This window comes from Sabethes cyaneus, chromosome 3 (assembly GCF_943734655.1).
Source record: "Sabethes cyaneus chromosome 3, idSabCyanKW18_F2, whole genome shotgun sequence".
In the NCBI taxonomy this organism is placed as follows: Eukaryota; Metazoa; Arthropoda; class Insecta; order Diptera; family Culicidae; genus Sabethes; species Sabethes cyaneus.
In genome coordinates this window covers 28,643,736-28,659,309 of record NC_071355.1, presented here as the reverse complement: position 1 = coordinate 28,659,309, position 15,574 = coordinate 28,643,736, and the positions used below count along the sequence as shown (strand labels likewise).

At 37.2% G+C, this 15,574-nt stretch overlaps 1 protein-coding gene across 7 annotated transcripts in view; it reads left to right on the top strand.

The window, feature by feature from the left end:
* Positions 1 to 15,574, top strand: part of LOC128744541 (spectrin beta chain, non-erythrocytic 1) — a 232,040-nt gene that overhangs the window by 183,346 nt on the left and 33,120 nt on the right. For all 7 annotated transcript variants that reach the window (XM_053841617.1, XM_053841618.1, XM_053841619.1 and 4 more), the window contains one exon: positions 4,855 to 4,971. In XM_053841617.1, the coding sequence (XP_053697592.1) occupies positions 4,855 to 4,971 (117 nt within the window). The remainder of the gene's footprint in view (positions 1 to 4,854; positions 4,972 to 15,574) is intronic.

Sequence of the window (15,574 nt, the reverse complement as noted above, 5' to 3'; positions counted from 1 at the left end):
AATCGGTTCGCAATTGATGATAGTCGGCGAAAAATGATTTTGTAGGCGGCATTGAGAACGGTGATCGCATCACAGATAGTTCTTAAAGCTTGTCGCCTTTGTTGTTGATCGGGCAGATAACCCTATCGTTCCACTCCTCCGGTAGCTGTTTATTTTCCCAAATTATTACGGTCAGCCTTTGCAGACATGCGGCCAGCTTTTCCGGTTCTAACCGATTTATTGTACTTAAGGACAAGGTCGTCAGAGTCCATTTATGGCAGTCAGTATGGCACCGAATATCACCTTTCCCTTCCCTTCTTCAGTGTATCAACATGCTCCCATAGACTCGGGAAACCATCACAAAAAAAAAACAAAATTAGGGTCTTTTTCTAATTCCCGTCGTAATAAGGAAAGCCATTCTAATTTTTATCATTTGCTGGATGGATTTAGTGAATACTCCAAAAGTTCTTGTACTGATTTGACTAAAACACACTTACCTTCCGATCCGTGAACTTTGAAATCACTGAAAAGCGACTATTAAAGCATATTATTGAAATTACGCAATTGACTTTATTGCTAAAATTCGTCGTACCGTTTTAAAATCCGTCCAACAAAATTTTTCATCGTCCGAACTAAAAATCACAACAATGTTTACGAAGCTTACGCGCATGTATTTGTGTAGGACGGCATGACAAATGTTATTCTACAAAATTTCTGCAGGTCAGGCAAGTTTTTCTGGCTGTAGAATAACGACAATGCCTTGCGTGAGTTATTTTCATTTATGAATGACGGAAATTAAAACGATTAGTCGACATTGTCTTCTTCGTCGCACGAAAAAACGTAAAAAATTTGGCTGGTAGGACTTCTTCAATGATAAAAAGCATTTAAATAGATCTCAGCTCACTTTGATTGATTGCATATGATAGACAACTAACTAAAATATTTGGGAATAACTAGTTTTGCATTGTGTCATGAAAATGCTGATATTTTTAATAATTTGTGTTGGATAGGACGGGAATAGGCAATTACGACGATGTAGCAACATACCCTAGTTCAACTAACCTGCCAGCCGTAATCAGATCTTGCAACTCGAAGCACTAAACATTGCATTCTATAGGTTCTATTACTTTTTGGGGCTTAACTTACACTAAATACTGAGATTTCTGCCCAAATAAAATTCATCGCTATATTTTCACTTTTTCGCCGTCGATTTTTCTTTAATTTTTTTCGGCCGTTCCATTCATCACATCACTCGCAAAACTTAACTTAAAACACAAAAAACTTTAATTTACCACCCGAACAGTTATTATAATGATTTTAAAACTTTACTTCGTTTCGATTGCAATTCCGAATCCGCGACCGTCGTTGTTGATACGTTACCAAGGAAACGGGAGTGATGCCATATTTACGTTGAGCGTGAAATGGGCCAATAATTTTCACTATTAAATTAACGGTCGAAAATATACTTATAAAATTCTCTGATAATAAAATTCACCATAAACAATATTTTATGTGATAGAATTACTGTCGGTATATATTAAATTTATGTAATAGTATTACTGTCGGATCTAATCAACAGCAAAAATAGATACGCGATTCTACGTTTCATAATTGTTCATAACAGATTATTACCTACTACTAGCAACTTAGCATAAACTTAGCATAAACAAAACGATAGAGGGAACAAGTACTGAAATCAGTAAAAAAGAAGGTGGCCTCTGACGACCTTCACCTTAAGCTAGTTGTAAGCTTAGACTGTGATTGGCACTAGCACCCAAAGTTACAGCGCTCAGTTACGCTCATTGTACAGCGAGCGAATCGGTAGTACTCAACCAAATTTTCTACAACTACCGTGAACGTACCATATTCTGCTTAGTTAAGACATTTTTTTGATTCTTCCGCTATTCTAAATATTCCAGATTTAAATTAACAACGTGGATAGCAGCAATGTGTAGTGCTACGGTCTATAATACCTGGTAAATAATATGAGAATTATAAGTCGACCAACAATTGAGTATATTTTTCGGTTTGTAATCTTATCCACGGTGCCTAATTCTGCGCACTTTCTTGCCCATGTTCTTAATTCTGCGCATGTTTGCCCCTAATTCTGCGCACCCAAAAAGTGAAAATAAATACTCCTGCCATGCTGTTTATGTCTTTATACGCTGAAAGCACACCAAAAAATCCGGCATTAGCCATTACCATAATTAAATCCATGATCCTTCCTTCTCGTGCTGTCCGGGTGGCAAATCAATATTGTTATCATTTTGATTGCCTCATTTTAAATATTTTATTCTCGATGACGTGAAGTCGGGTTTTCTGCATACTGAACATTACACTTTAGACTAATACTAAAAATTGTGTTTTCATATAGAAACCACTTCCCCACTCTCTGACAGCCCCATGAGTTTGGACATCAAAAAATAGAAGACAAGGTTTCATGAATTGGCGCCCATAGGTTCGGACCCCGAGACACAGCACAGGATTCCAATCAATGCAAGTTAAAGATTCTACTTGAATTTTCATGCCTCTATACCTCAGCCATTTGGGCGAGGTTGCGTATTCTTTCGCGATTTCTTCGTAGGATACATTACTGCGCAGAATTTGGAACATGAATAAAAAATCTGTGCCTAAATCTGCGCATTATTGCATCACATTTTTCTAAGGAAAGCAATGCATGCAATCACGCTTTTTGTCTAAAACGTGACTAAAATTAATTATTCTTTCTAATTATGCTGGGTAATTTCATGATTGCAAAGAATTTCGATCATAAATTTGTTAACTTTCTAGAAGGACAATCGTAGCGTTGGTGCTAACGACGATGTTTTCTGCCATATAAAATACTATCAGTTTCACGTGAAATTATTTCGCTCTCAAATATTATGGCCCGTTTGTGAATAATGACGTAATATTCAACAGACATTTATAAAAAAAATAACACAATGATCATAATTATGCATCATGTTAAAAAATACTTATATAAAGAAAAATGCGCAGAATTAGGAGCGGTCACGGTACGACGAAAAAACTCTTTTTTGCTGTGATAATTGAGATTTACTATAACGGAGAGAACTGGAATGTATGTCCAAAACGCCTAAATGTAGGTACATCTAACGCTGGATGTAACTACGTTACTGATGTTGGTCTTGACTGCAATCTGGCATAATTGGTTTGATTCTTCGTTTACTCTGTGCTCTGTTCTTCGTTTTATCTCGAATACTGTTATGTTTCTAACACGAAGTTCATTTTCCTGTTTACCAATAGCAAATCCTGACCCGGATAAGAGAATATCCGTGAGGTGCTCGTACCGGTTGTAGTTTAGATGCACATGTATTAGTTTTAGCTTTGCGTCAAATAATTAGAGAGCGAACTGCGATTATTGCAACGCACCCATGACGTCCTGTCAGGGGTCTGGTTTTGGTTACAGATGAAATAAGTCGCCTATAGTATTAGATTTAAGGTTTTTAACACTCTCTGATCCACGTTATCAGGGTTATTCTTCCCCATGGAAAAAGTAAACCTCACTGTTATAAAGTCAATAAAAACAAATAAAAAAAGAAATATGAATCTGATGTATATTCTTTATGCTAGAGCGCGTAACTCACACTTGAGTATTGAGCTGGCAGAGGATTTCCCATAGACGTCCCTTTGGTTTGTTCACAGAAATTAACCTGGGATGAATAACATTTTCCTCAGTTTCTAGTTGACTCTCATTTTTGACAACGGGTGGTGTCTTCTTGCTATTTCAATAACCAATAAATTTTTCTAAGGTTCAGAAAAATGTCTATCTTAAGATCTTTACAATATTAAATGTGTTTGGTTTTATTTTTGAAATTTTCCTCGAGTGGATATTTTTGTGGAATTTTGTGGAATCTCGAAATACTGGTAATATTACAGGTAAAGTTTCTTTTTAAAGTTTCAACTCAGAACTTCACGCAAAACAGTATTTGTAACCCACCGCAAGCCGTTCCGTAGTTGTTTCTATTTTCAAATTAAAGACTAAAACTGCTACTGCTATCAGCAAAACCCGCGCATGTGGGCAAAATTCCAAAGCCGCGCGCCGCTCTGTTCTTTGTTTCGTTTCGTTTCGTTTTTGTGTGGGCATTAATTTTATTTATTCCGACCACCACCGACCGGCACCGGTCGCTTTTCGCTTTGGGCTGTTGATTCCTACCTACACTAGCACTAGTCCCGCGGCAGCCACAGAGCGCCCGCCCGGTGGCGACCAAATGAGTGGTGGTGGTGCATCGGGTTATCGAACCAGTAAAAGAGGAGCCGATGCCGATATGGGGAACGGCACGACGGAGGTGTAATACGTACGGACGAGACGGGGATTAAAAAGTCAGTGCGAATTGAATAATGAAAAGTGTAACTGTTTTGTAAATTGGAAACTTCTTCGACGACGACTAGTGTGTAGTGTTGTGCTGGTGAAGATGGCTAAGAGCGTAGGCAGAGAATCCGTATGAATGAAACGGTTAACTTTGTGCTTGCTTCTCGCGGAAGCTTGCGGTGTGCAACTTTACGTCAATATGCATAAAATTTTGGAACTATCAAATGAAGATTTTAAATGCCAAGATGTAAATGTTAATATGTATTTTCGATGTCAAAGGTTACTTGCGTGGTAGACTCTGGACATCGGTGGCTACAAGGCAAATTATACAAACCAGAAAATATGATAAAATTTATTCATAATTGGAGTTTTTCAAGGTTGTTAAACTTTATTAGCTTTGTAACAGGCCTACATAGCAGATATCGAGATGTTTGACTCACGCTAGTCACATTATAGAATAAGATTTAAGAATTTATTTGAAGGTATTTTAAGAATCACATCAAGCCGGAAATAATCATATTATTTTAAATCTTTTCTTCTTTCAGGTTCGCCTTGAATCCATCGGAGCGGAAGATATTGTCGATCATAATCCACGACTAATCCTTGGGCTCATCTGGACAATCATTCTACGGTTTCAGATTCAGGAAATCGAAATCGATGTGGTGAGTATTATCAGTACCGTAACTGCATCTCAACTCTCTTCTCTAGCGTCATGTCCAAACAGTAACAAATGGGGCGGGTACCTAACAACCCCTCAGAAGAATGTTTTGGCCTGGTCGAATAGTGATCGTAGAATGGATCTGTTATTACTTATTATAACAATACCGGTCGATTAGGTTGAAAACTCGAAACCTTCGTGTATAATTGGCTTTAAAATCAAAGTTTAAATTGGCCTAGAAATTAGACTTGGAACTGGACTAGAAATTGGAGTGGAAATTTTCGACTTGAAATCAGACTGGAAGGTTTTTTTTTTTTTTTATTAAATTGGGTATATTTATCACTGCGACCATTTGTTTGATCTATTGTGATATATTCCCCGTTTTATTATAGCTATGTTATCAAGATGACGCACCACTATCAGAAGTGATTGTCATTGTTTGACTAATAGCATTTGTCCAGCCCGGTGATGCACTTCGGATGAAGTGCACTACTGCACTGGGAGTTGTTCTCCAAATGTCAGAGGGTTCTAACAGCCCTCTTTCGAAGAACCTTAATCTTTTATTGAGAGTTGCCGGACATCGGCATAACAGGTGTTCCGAGTCTTCTTTTTCTATGCCGCAGAAGCGACATATATCATCATGAAGTTTTCCCATTAGCTTCAGATGATAGCGGCTCGGACAATGTCCTGTTATAAGACCAGTGTAAATGCTTAGATCTTTCTTCGAAAGCTCCAGTATTTTGCGAGTAATTGAAACGTTTGGAGAGATGAAACGTTTCGACTGCCTAGCATTGAAAGTGTTATTCCAATTTGATTCCACTTTCGTACATTCCCATGCTTTTAGCTCCATTTTTAAAGCAGAAGCAGATAAGCAACAGAAGGGCTCAGGTCCTACAAATTGATGAGATGATCCGAGTCTTGCTAGTGCATCAGCTCTTTCATTTCCATCAATTCCACAGTGACCTGGGACCCAGTACAAGTTGACTTGGTTACGACGAGACAATTTTTGGAGTGATTGAATACATTCCCAGACAAGTTTTGATGTGCATGTCGCCGACTTTAGAGCGTTTAGAGCTGCTTGACTGTCGGACATGATGCATATATTTGAATGTTTATAGTTCCTGTGCAAGCACACAGTCGTACATTCTAGAATTGCTTGTATTTCAGCTTGGAATACAGTTGGCCATCTGCCCATAGAAATTGACATGTCTATTCCTGGGCCAGTGACTCCTGCTCCCACTTGATTGTCCATTTTTGAACCATCTGTATAGAAAACTGTCGAGCCTGGACGAATATCGGGACCACCATCTTCCCAGGAATCACGTCTAGGCTCAAATACACGAAATATTCGGTTGAAGTTGTATTTTTTCTCCATCCAATCTTCATTACTGGTTACAAGAGGATTAATACTAATAGTTTTTAGAATACTGAGATGACCTGTTAAGTCCCCTTCAAACAGGTTCTTTGATCTTTTGATCCTCAGAGCACTTTTTTCAGCTTCTAATTGTATAAATTGATGCAATGGAAGTATATAGAGTAAAGCATCCAATGCCTTCGAAGGTGTACTTCTCATTGCACCTGTTATTGAGAGAGTGGCTAGCCTTTGAAGTTTTTCCAGCTTTATTTGGGTAGTTTTCTCTTTCGTTTTTGGCCACCAGACCAACGAAGCATAGGTAATCCTGGGTCTGACAATGGCCGAATAGATCCAATGGATCATCTTCGGTTTCAGTCCCCATTGCTTACCAAACGTTCTTTTACATATCCATAGAGCATTTGTTGCTTTGTTTACTGCTTGCTCTAGATGTGTGTTCCAATTGAGTTTTCTGTCAAGAAATACTCCAAGATATTTAACAGTGTCTGAAAGTTTTAAAAGTGTTCCTTTCAATCTGATGTTATTTAATGTAAATTTTTTCCTTCTCGTAAATGGTATGATAGTAGTTTTATTGGCATTTATGCTGAGACCCTGCCTATCACACCATGACGAAATCAAATTTAAAGCCATTTGCATTCGGTCAGCGATAATAGAATCAAATTTTCCTCGAACAATTATGACTATATCATCTGCGAAGCCAATTATTTCAAAGCCTAGCGCCGTCAACTTTTGAAGAAGATCATCAACTATTAAAGACCACAGTAGAGGTGATATTACGCCTCCTTGTGGGCAACCTTTTACTGCTCTAACGCTTATAGATGAGCTTCCAAGGCTTGCTGATATCTCCCTTTTTGATAACATTTCGCTAATCCAGTCGATAATGGATATATCGAAACCATGTTTCGTCATAGCCGTAATCATTGAATTATGAGATGAATTATCAAATGCGCCTTCTATGTCAAGGAAGGCACCTAGTGAAATTTCTTTCGCTTCAAAAGATTTTTCTAGTTTTTTTACAACAGTTTGTACTGCTGTTATTGAAGATTTGCCTTCTTGATATGCGAATTGATATTCGCTCAAAGGATCTTTGGCTAAATATGATGATTTTATATGCTCATCAATTATTTTTTCCATTGTTTTTAACACAACGGACGATAAGCTTATCGGCCTGAAGGATTTTGGTGAAGTCTTATCCTTCTTATTAGCCTTCGGAATGAACGTGACCCGTACTTGTCGCCATACTGCTGGTATATGACCTAGTATCAGGCTTGATTGAAAAAGGTTTGTTAGAATAGGTGTTAAAAACGCCTTACCCTTCTGTAGTAGTACAGGAAAAATTCCATCCCTACCCGGTGATTTGAAGGGTTCAAAAGTGTCAATCGCCCATTCAACCTTGCTTCTTGTAAAAATTTTTTTTGGCCAAAGTACAAGCATCATTCCTGTTTCTATCTAACCCAGTCATTTCATTCGCTATTTCGTGAATGTCTGTCCTGGTTTCAAGATTTACAGTTCTCAATGCCGGTGCACTTTGGTCTCCGCTTGTATTAATGATTGAACAGGGAAAATGTGTTCTCATCATTAACTCTAATGTTTCCTTAGTTGAGTTAGTAAAAGAGCCATCCTCTTTTTTCAAAGTACCTAACCCATTAGAATGATCTTTAGCGAGGATTTTCTGCAATCTAGCAGTTGCTGGAGTATTTTCAATGTTTTCACATGTGTGCCTCCAGTGAATCCTCTTTGATCTTCGTATTTCCCTATTATAGGCAGTGAGAGTTTGTTTATACTCCTCCCACTGTTGTGTTCTTTTTGCCCGGTTAAATAATTTCCGAGTTTTCTTTCTAAATTTTTCCAAAGTTTTGTTCCACCAAGGTACATCTCTATTCGTAGAGCGTTCCTTTGCAGGACAGCTTTCGTGATAAGCTTGTTGGATCAGGTTTGAAAGTTGTTTTGAGTTGTCCTCAAGTTCTTTACATGTCCTTGAGCAGCCTTTCAAGTTCTTGACTCCAACCTTCAGTTTTAAATTATACTGATCCCAGTTTGTTTTCCTGGGATCTCTTATAATTTCCTTAAGTTGCTGATTAGCTTCGTAATCAAATATGATTTGCTTGTGATCGGACAAAGATTCTTCATCCGATACGTGCCAATTTTTTATTTTATCAGTCATCGTTGGACTGCATAGTGTTAAGTCAAGTACTTCTTGCCTTATTGCGTTTACAAAAGTTGGCTCTTCCCCTTTATTGCATATATCTATATCATTTGATGATATATAGTCTAAAAGGAGTTCACCTCTGTTATTGGTATCTGTGCTGGCCCAAACAGTGTGATGGGCGTTTGCATCACATCCAATTACAAGCGCTTTGTTTTGTTTCTTGCAGTAAGAAACCAAATTTACCACTTCTGGTGGAGGTACTTCACCCAAATCTCCTGGAAAATATGCAGATGCTACGCAAATTTCAGTCGTGCCATGGGTCGTTGGAACCTCCATCATTATTGCTGTGAGATCTTTTGTAATCAATTCTGTAATTGGAAAACTTTTTATGTTTTCACTTACTAAAATGGCAGCTCTTGGCGTGAGCTCACCTTCGGCGTAAATCAATTTACACGGCTTTGTAGGAATTCCTTGTATCCTACCTTTATAGGTCCAGGGCTCCTGGATCAATGCTACATCCAGGTTGCTTTCTGTGAATCTTCTACAAAGTACAGCAGTTGCTCCCTTTGCATGATGAAGATTCACCTGGACAAATTTAACATTTTTCCTTTGTAATTTTATATGATTTGTGGTACAACCGGGCTCTTTTGGGTTTAGTCCTGCACCGTTGACACAACTGGGTCCTGGGATTTGACTGATTATATCAGCATCGCCAGTTTCCTCTTGGGTCTTATCGATGTCAGGGTCCCTCCTGAATGCTGATCCCCCACTTGATTTGTTATTTATATTTATATTAAAAGTTTCATTAATTGTTTCCATCTCAATGGTCTTAATTTGCTGGAAGAAAGAATCAGCTGTCCGTTACCAGCTTAGAACAGAGGGAGCAAATTACTGCACGGGGTGCCCTGGTACCATGCAGGCTCCGTTCGACCTTGGGAGACTTAATTAGACCCCCCCAAGCATTCATCCTTAGGCACGGGTCGCGTTACACCGAGGATTGGGGTCCTCCTCCGCAATTTACTCAGAATGCAGCATGCTCCAATGTTGCTTGCTACATTGGGAGCAAACGTTTTTTTTTTTTTTTTTTTTACAAGATTTGCCGCGGAAGAGACTCGGTCTGCAGATCTAGATGGATCCATCACGTGTTTGTTATGGGGTCATCCAGCGCTGCACACCGAAAGACAAATCTCAACACTCCTCCTTTATCCTGGCTTGTGACAGACAGTTCGGGTCCCGATCCAATTTCCCCATCACTTGTTCACTCTTTTTATGGAGTCACACGTGCTAGTTCATCAGCGTGGTCCCTCACTGGCGGAGTTACTGGAAGGTTTAGTTAGAATTAGAGATGACACCTGACAAAGATAATTTGAAGTTGAAATTCGAAATTGAACTTAAAATTAGAATTAAAATTGGATTTAAATAGGACTTCAGACCAGACTTGGAATTACATTTGAAATTAGACTTGAAATTGGAATTTTGATTTGATATAAAAGTGGAAGTAATTTAGATTTGAAATTAGGCCTAAAATCGGTTTGGCATATTTCGCCTGCTGTTAACGATGATGATTCTTTTGTCTTGCTCTCTCACACGTTTTACTTCTTTTCTGTTCTTTTTTTCCTTTTGCAGTCTCGTTTTCCATTTATTCGTCTGTTTGTCTTCTTTTCGTTGGCTTGGTATTTGCTCTTACTTTTCTTCTTACTACTATTCTACTATTTATACTAGTTCTTATGTTAACACAAACCAGTAATTGAAGTTTTCGTCGTTTACTCTCGTTTTTCTTTTTTTCTGTCTCGTACTTTCTATTTCACTATTCCGTTTTTCTTCGTTTCATATTTTTATAATTTTCTTTTCGTCTTTTTTTCTCACTTTTTCACTTTTTTTTTGTTTCCAATTTTCGTGTTTTTTTGATTCTCGATTCTTTTTCATCTTCGTTTTGTTCTTTTTTAGTTTCCTGTTTTTTCTTCTATCGGGTTTTTGTTTTCTTTCTTGTTATTCCTCTTTTCTCTTTTGGTTTCTCTTGATTTCTGTTCCGTTTTTCCATTCTTGTGTCGTTTCTGTCTTTTCTGTCGATTCCTTTTTACTTTTATATATCTGATTTTCCATCTATATGCGTTGTCTTCCCACCTCCTTTTCGTTTTTCTCTTTATCTACCCACAGTTTCCTGTTTCTTTATTCGCCCTTTTCAGTCCTGACTTACCTCTTGTTTTTCTCTTTTCTACTCTATTGTCCGACGTTTTTTTTCAATCATTTTCAGGCCCGTTTTTCTTCTTATTTTTTGTTTTCTGTCTATTTTTTGTTTTCGTCTGTTCCAATTCCAATTATTATGTGCTGCTTTTCGTGACAGAACAAGACTGTCACGAGCTGTTTCTCGTTTTATCCTGTTAGTCTTCCACTTGCAGCCAAATGAAGGGCCGTTTTCCTCGTTTCTCAATTTTCCTGCTCTTATATTGTCACCTTTTTATTCCTTCTGTTTTTTTCCTTTTCTTTCCAGTTTATTTTCAATTTCTTTCACATGTTTTTTTTCCTTTTTCCTTCTTTTTTTAAATTTCTCTTTTCTCTTCCGTTCTTTTTCTTTTTCTGTCTAGTATCCGCTTTTTTGCCTCGGTTATGGAATTTTTTCACTTTTTACGTTCCGTTTTCTTTCCCATTGTGTCTCTTTTCTATTCAATTTTTGTATTTTTACTTCCATTTTCAGGTCCGTTTCTCCTGTGTGTTCCATTCTTTCTCTTATCATGTCCAGTTTTTCCTCCTTTTCATGTCATGTTTCTCTTCTATTCTATTTTTCGTCTTTATCCAAAGTCGTTTTTTGTTATCTGTCTATTTTTGCACTCGTCTGTTCCTTTCTTTTTCTTATTATTTGCTGCTTTTTCTTCTTTTCTGTCACGTTTTACCATGTTTGTCATGTTGCCGCTTTCAGTAATATAGAGAGCTGTTTTCCTCGTATGTTCCTGCTCTCTTATTTTCTCCTTTTCTATTTTTATAACCCTACTTTGTTTCCTTTTCGTGTTCTATTTCTCATTTTATCCCGTTTGAATTCCGCTATCAGCCAAATCAGCCACTTTTCTCGTTTCTCAATTCTCCTGCTCACATATTTTCTGCTTTTTCTACTCCGTTATTTTTTCTTTTCTGTCCATTTTATTTCGTTTATTTCCATTTTTTTATCGTTTTGCCTTCTTTTCTCTTCCGTTCCCTCTTTACCTGTTTTTGTCTTCTCCTTTTTTTGCCTCGTTTACCCACTCTTTTACGTTTCTTCTTTTGCACTTCTCTGTTTACGTCCCGTTGTCTCTGCCATTTTGTCACGATTTTTCTTTTGTGCTCCTGGAGAAAACGTGAAAAAGCACGGAGGAAAACGTGACAAAAACTGAAAAAAACCGAGATTGGAAAACAGAGAAAACGCGAGAGAGAAAAGAATAAAAACGAAAGCAAAAACATGATAAAATGGGAGGGAAAATGAGAAAAAAATTAAAAAAAAAAACGGGATGGAAATCATGGCAAAAACGAGGATACTTAACAGAAAAACATACAGAACTAAAAAAAAAGAAAAAATGCGAGAAACGAAGGAAAAAGCACAATGAGCGAGTGACGAGAAAGAAAATGAGAATAAATTGGATAGCAAAACGTAACAGAAATAAAAAGTAAGAAAAGAAAGACATAAGAAGAAGAAGAGAAACGATGAAAAGAGTCGAAAGATGAAATGACAAGGCTGAACACGAGGAATAACCGAAGAAAAAACAAAGCAAAGCAAAGAAAAATCAGGACGCAGAAAAGGGCGATAAAACGGAATAGGAACTAAAAACCAACAGAAAAAGAGGCACAACGAGACAAGAAAGGAAGCATGGAAACAAACGAAATAAACCAAAAGTGAAAAGAAGAATTGCGTGAGAGAAAAAAGAAAACCGATAGCGAAAACGAGGAAGAGGGGAATGATGGGACAAAAAATGAGAAAATGGGAGAGAAAATAGCAAAAGAAAATCGGTCTAAAAAACTCGAAACGGTAGAGAAAAGAAGGATAAACAGTACAGAAGAAGAAAAACCAAAGAAACAATAAGGAAAATGAAGAAAACGACTACAAAATGAGGGCAAACTGGACAGCAAACAAGAATAAAACGGGATAGAAAAAAAGAATAAAATGGAGAAACGAGAACAGAAAATGGAGAAAATTAAACGTGACATAAAAGGAGGAAAAGCAGGACATAATGAATGGAAGAACGAAACAGTCGTAAACGAGAAACGGTATTGAAAAGGAGTTTAAAAGCGAAAAAAGACAAAAACCGAGCAGAAAAAAGAGGAAAGTCAGAAAATTACAAAACACGTGATGGGAAAAGAAGAACAACGGGTCCGAAAACGAGGTAAAATTGAAGGAAAAAGACGAAAGCCAATACAGAGAAAAATCAGGACAAAGGAAAAGGGTGAAAAGCGGTCACAGGAAATGTAGAGAAAAGGAACAGGTGAAGAAGAAACAACGGAAAAAAACGAGAAAAAGCGGCTTACGGTACACAAAAAAAACAAAAAGAAAACGACAGGGCAAACTAAGAAAATAGACAAATGAACTTAAACGGGACATAAAGGAGAAAGATAGCAGTAAATGAAAAGGGAAAAACCAACGTGACAGAAAAGAAGGAAAAGCGTGGCATCAAAAAGAGGGAAAACGGAACAAACGAAGACAAAAAACGAGATTGAAAGGATATAAAAGGAGTTAGAATAAGACAAAAACTGAAAACGAAGAAAAAAGAGAATAAAAATGTCGGAATACGAGAAAGAAAATAACAATAAACGACTGAAAACAGAATTGAAAATAAGAAAAATGCGAAAGGAAACGAAGAAAAACAGAACAATGAAACAGGAAATATGGGACAGAAAAAAAGAAAACGAAACCAAGAAAACCAACCAACCAATTAAAAACCAAGAAAACGGTACAGAAAAAGAGGAAAAACGGTAGCGTGAAAGCACCAGTCACTGCGCACTTGGTGATATTTTCATCGATATCAGCAAATTGAAATTGAAACACTCAAATAAATGCATGTAACTTCATTGCGACAACAAAACTATATGCATAGAATTAAAAGCTTTGATCTCAATTTGATGAAATTGATGAAAATGCTTCCTAGTGCGCGGCGACTTAAACATGCACGGCGACTGGGCTTTTACGGTATAAACTTTAAACTGCTAATACCGTTTTTGCTCGCGAAAAACCAGAGCAGAAAAGAGGTAAAACTTGTGAGAGAATAAGACAAAGAATATCAATCCTAATTTCAAGTAAAACTTCGTGCTTAATTTTTTGTCTATGTTTGGTTTGAAGTAAAACTTCTTGCTCAAATTAGTCCTTCACTTCAATTCTTACGGCTCTCTTTCAAAACAGAATCACTAGATTCACCATGTTGTTATGTTTACTAGAGGGGCCTAATATAAACAGTCGACAATTCACTAGGCGAAGAACACATACTGTTACTCCCCCTATACTGATTGGTGTCAAACTGAGCTGCAGTAATGAAATCAAACTCCCTGGAATAATTGCGCATAAAAATCTAAACGTGGCTGCCAACCTGGATTATGCTGGAAATCAGTGAGCTGCACACAATCAGGGGACTCTTAACTGGACACAGTCCCGTTCTTCATCATTCAAAGAGTATAGAATGATACAAACACCTGCCGCATTTGTAATTCTGAACTTGAAAGTTCAGCGCATCTGCTCTGTAATTGCGGGGCTCTTGCTTTATTTGGGCACTTTATTTGCCTCACTTTTCTCTATTTTTACGTTCCGTTATCTCTCCCATTGTGTCACGATGCCAGTTTTTTTTGTTCGTGCCAGTTTTTCTTTTTCCCTCTCAGTTTCTTCTCTCTTTTTTTATTCCGTTTGTCCAGTTTTTTCACGTTTTCCTCCTTGTCCTTTTCTTTTCCTGTTTCTTTTTTCGCCCTTTTCAGTCCTGATTTCCCTCTGGTTTTTCTCTTTTTTATTCCATTTTTCGTTTTTGCATACCCGTTCTTCTTTTTCAGTCTCATTTTTTGTTTTCTGGTTTTTTCTGTTTTTTATTTCTCGTTTTTACGTTTTCTCTGACTTATTTTCTCTCATTTTTCTTCACTTCTCCTCCTCCACTTCTTCTCTTTTTTTGCTTCGTTTACTCATTATTCTTTCGTTTTCTTCTTTTTCGCGTTTTTCTCTTTTTACGTCTCGTTCCGTCACGATTTTTCTTTCGTTTTGTTCATGCTGCCCCTGAAGCAAAGAAAAATTGTCAAAAAGCATGGAGGAAACGTTAACAAAAGTTGGAAAACGCAAGAAAACGGAAGAGAAAAGACAAAAATTGGCATAAAAAAGAAGAAAAACAAAAGAAAAAAAAGGCACAGAATGGAAGGGAAAACTGGACATAAAAATGGAAAAAAACGAATCGGAAGAGAAAAAGAGGGAAATCGAGTCAAAAAACGAGGACTCTGCAGCAAAAGATGTAGAACTAAAAAAAGAAGGAAACAAAAATAGAATAAGAAAAGCGAGGGACGAGAAAGAAAATGAGCATAAACTGAACAGAAAAGGTGATAAAACGGGACGATAAAAGAAGAACAAACGGGATAGAACAGAACGTAACAGAAAACGATGAAAAGAAGGACATACTAAGAGGAAGAACAGATCAATGACAAGACAGGACACGAAGTCGAAACAAAAAAAAACTAGACAGATCACGTGGAAAAGCGGAATAAAAAACAAAACACAGAACAGAAGGCGATGAAACAAAGTAGGAAATAAAGAATAACAGTGATAAAAGGAAAAGAGCGAGAAAGAGAGTAAACGAAACAAGCAATGGGATACGGAAACAAACAAGAGGAACCAAAAAAAAAGAAGAAGAATAGCGTGAGAGAATAAAGAAAACCGATAGCGGAAACGAGGAAAACGGGAGAATAGGGTCAAACGGGAAAATGGTAAAGATGAGTCAAAAATAGTAAAATGAAAAAGTTAAAGGAAAAAAGAAAAATTGGAAAAAAGAAGGAAAAGCAATATACAAAAGGAAGAAAACGGGAAAGAAAATGATGACAAACTGGAGAGAAATGGAGAAAAACGAAATAGGAAGGAAGCAAAAGAAGGGATACAATGCGGGA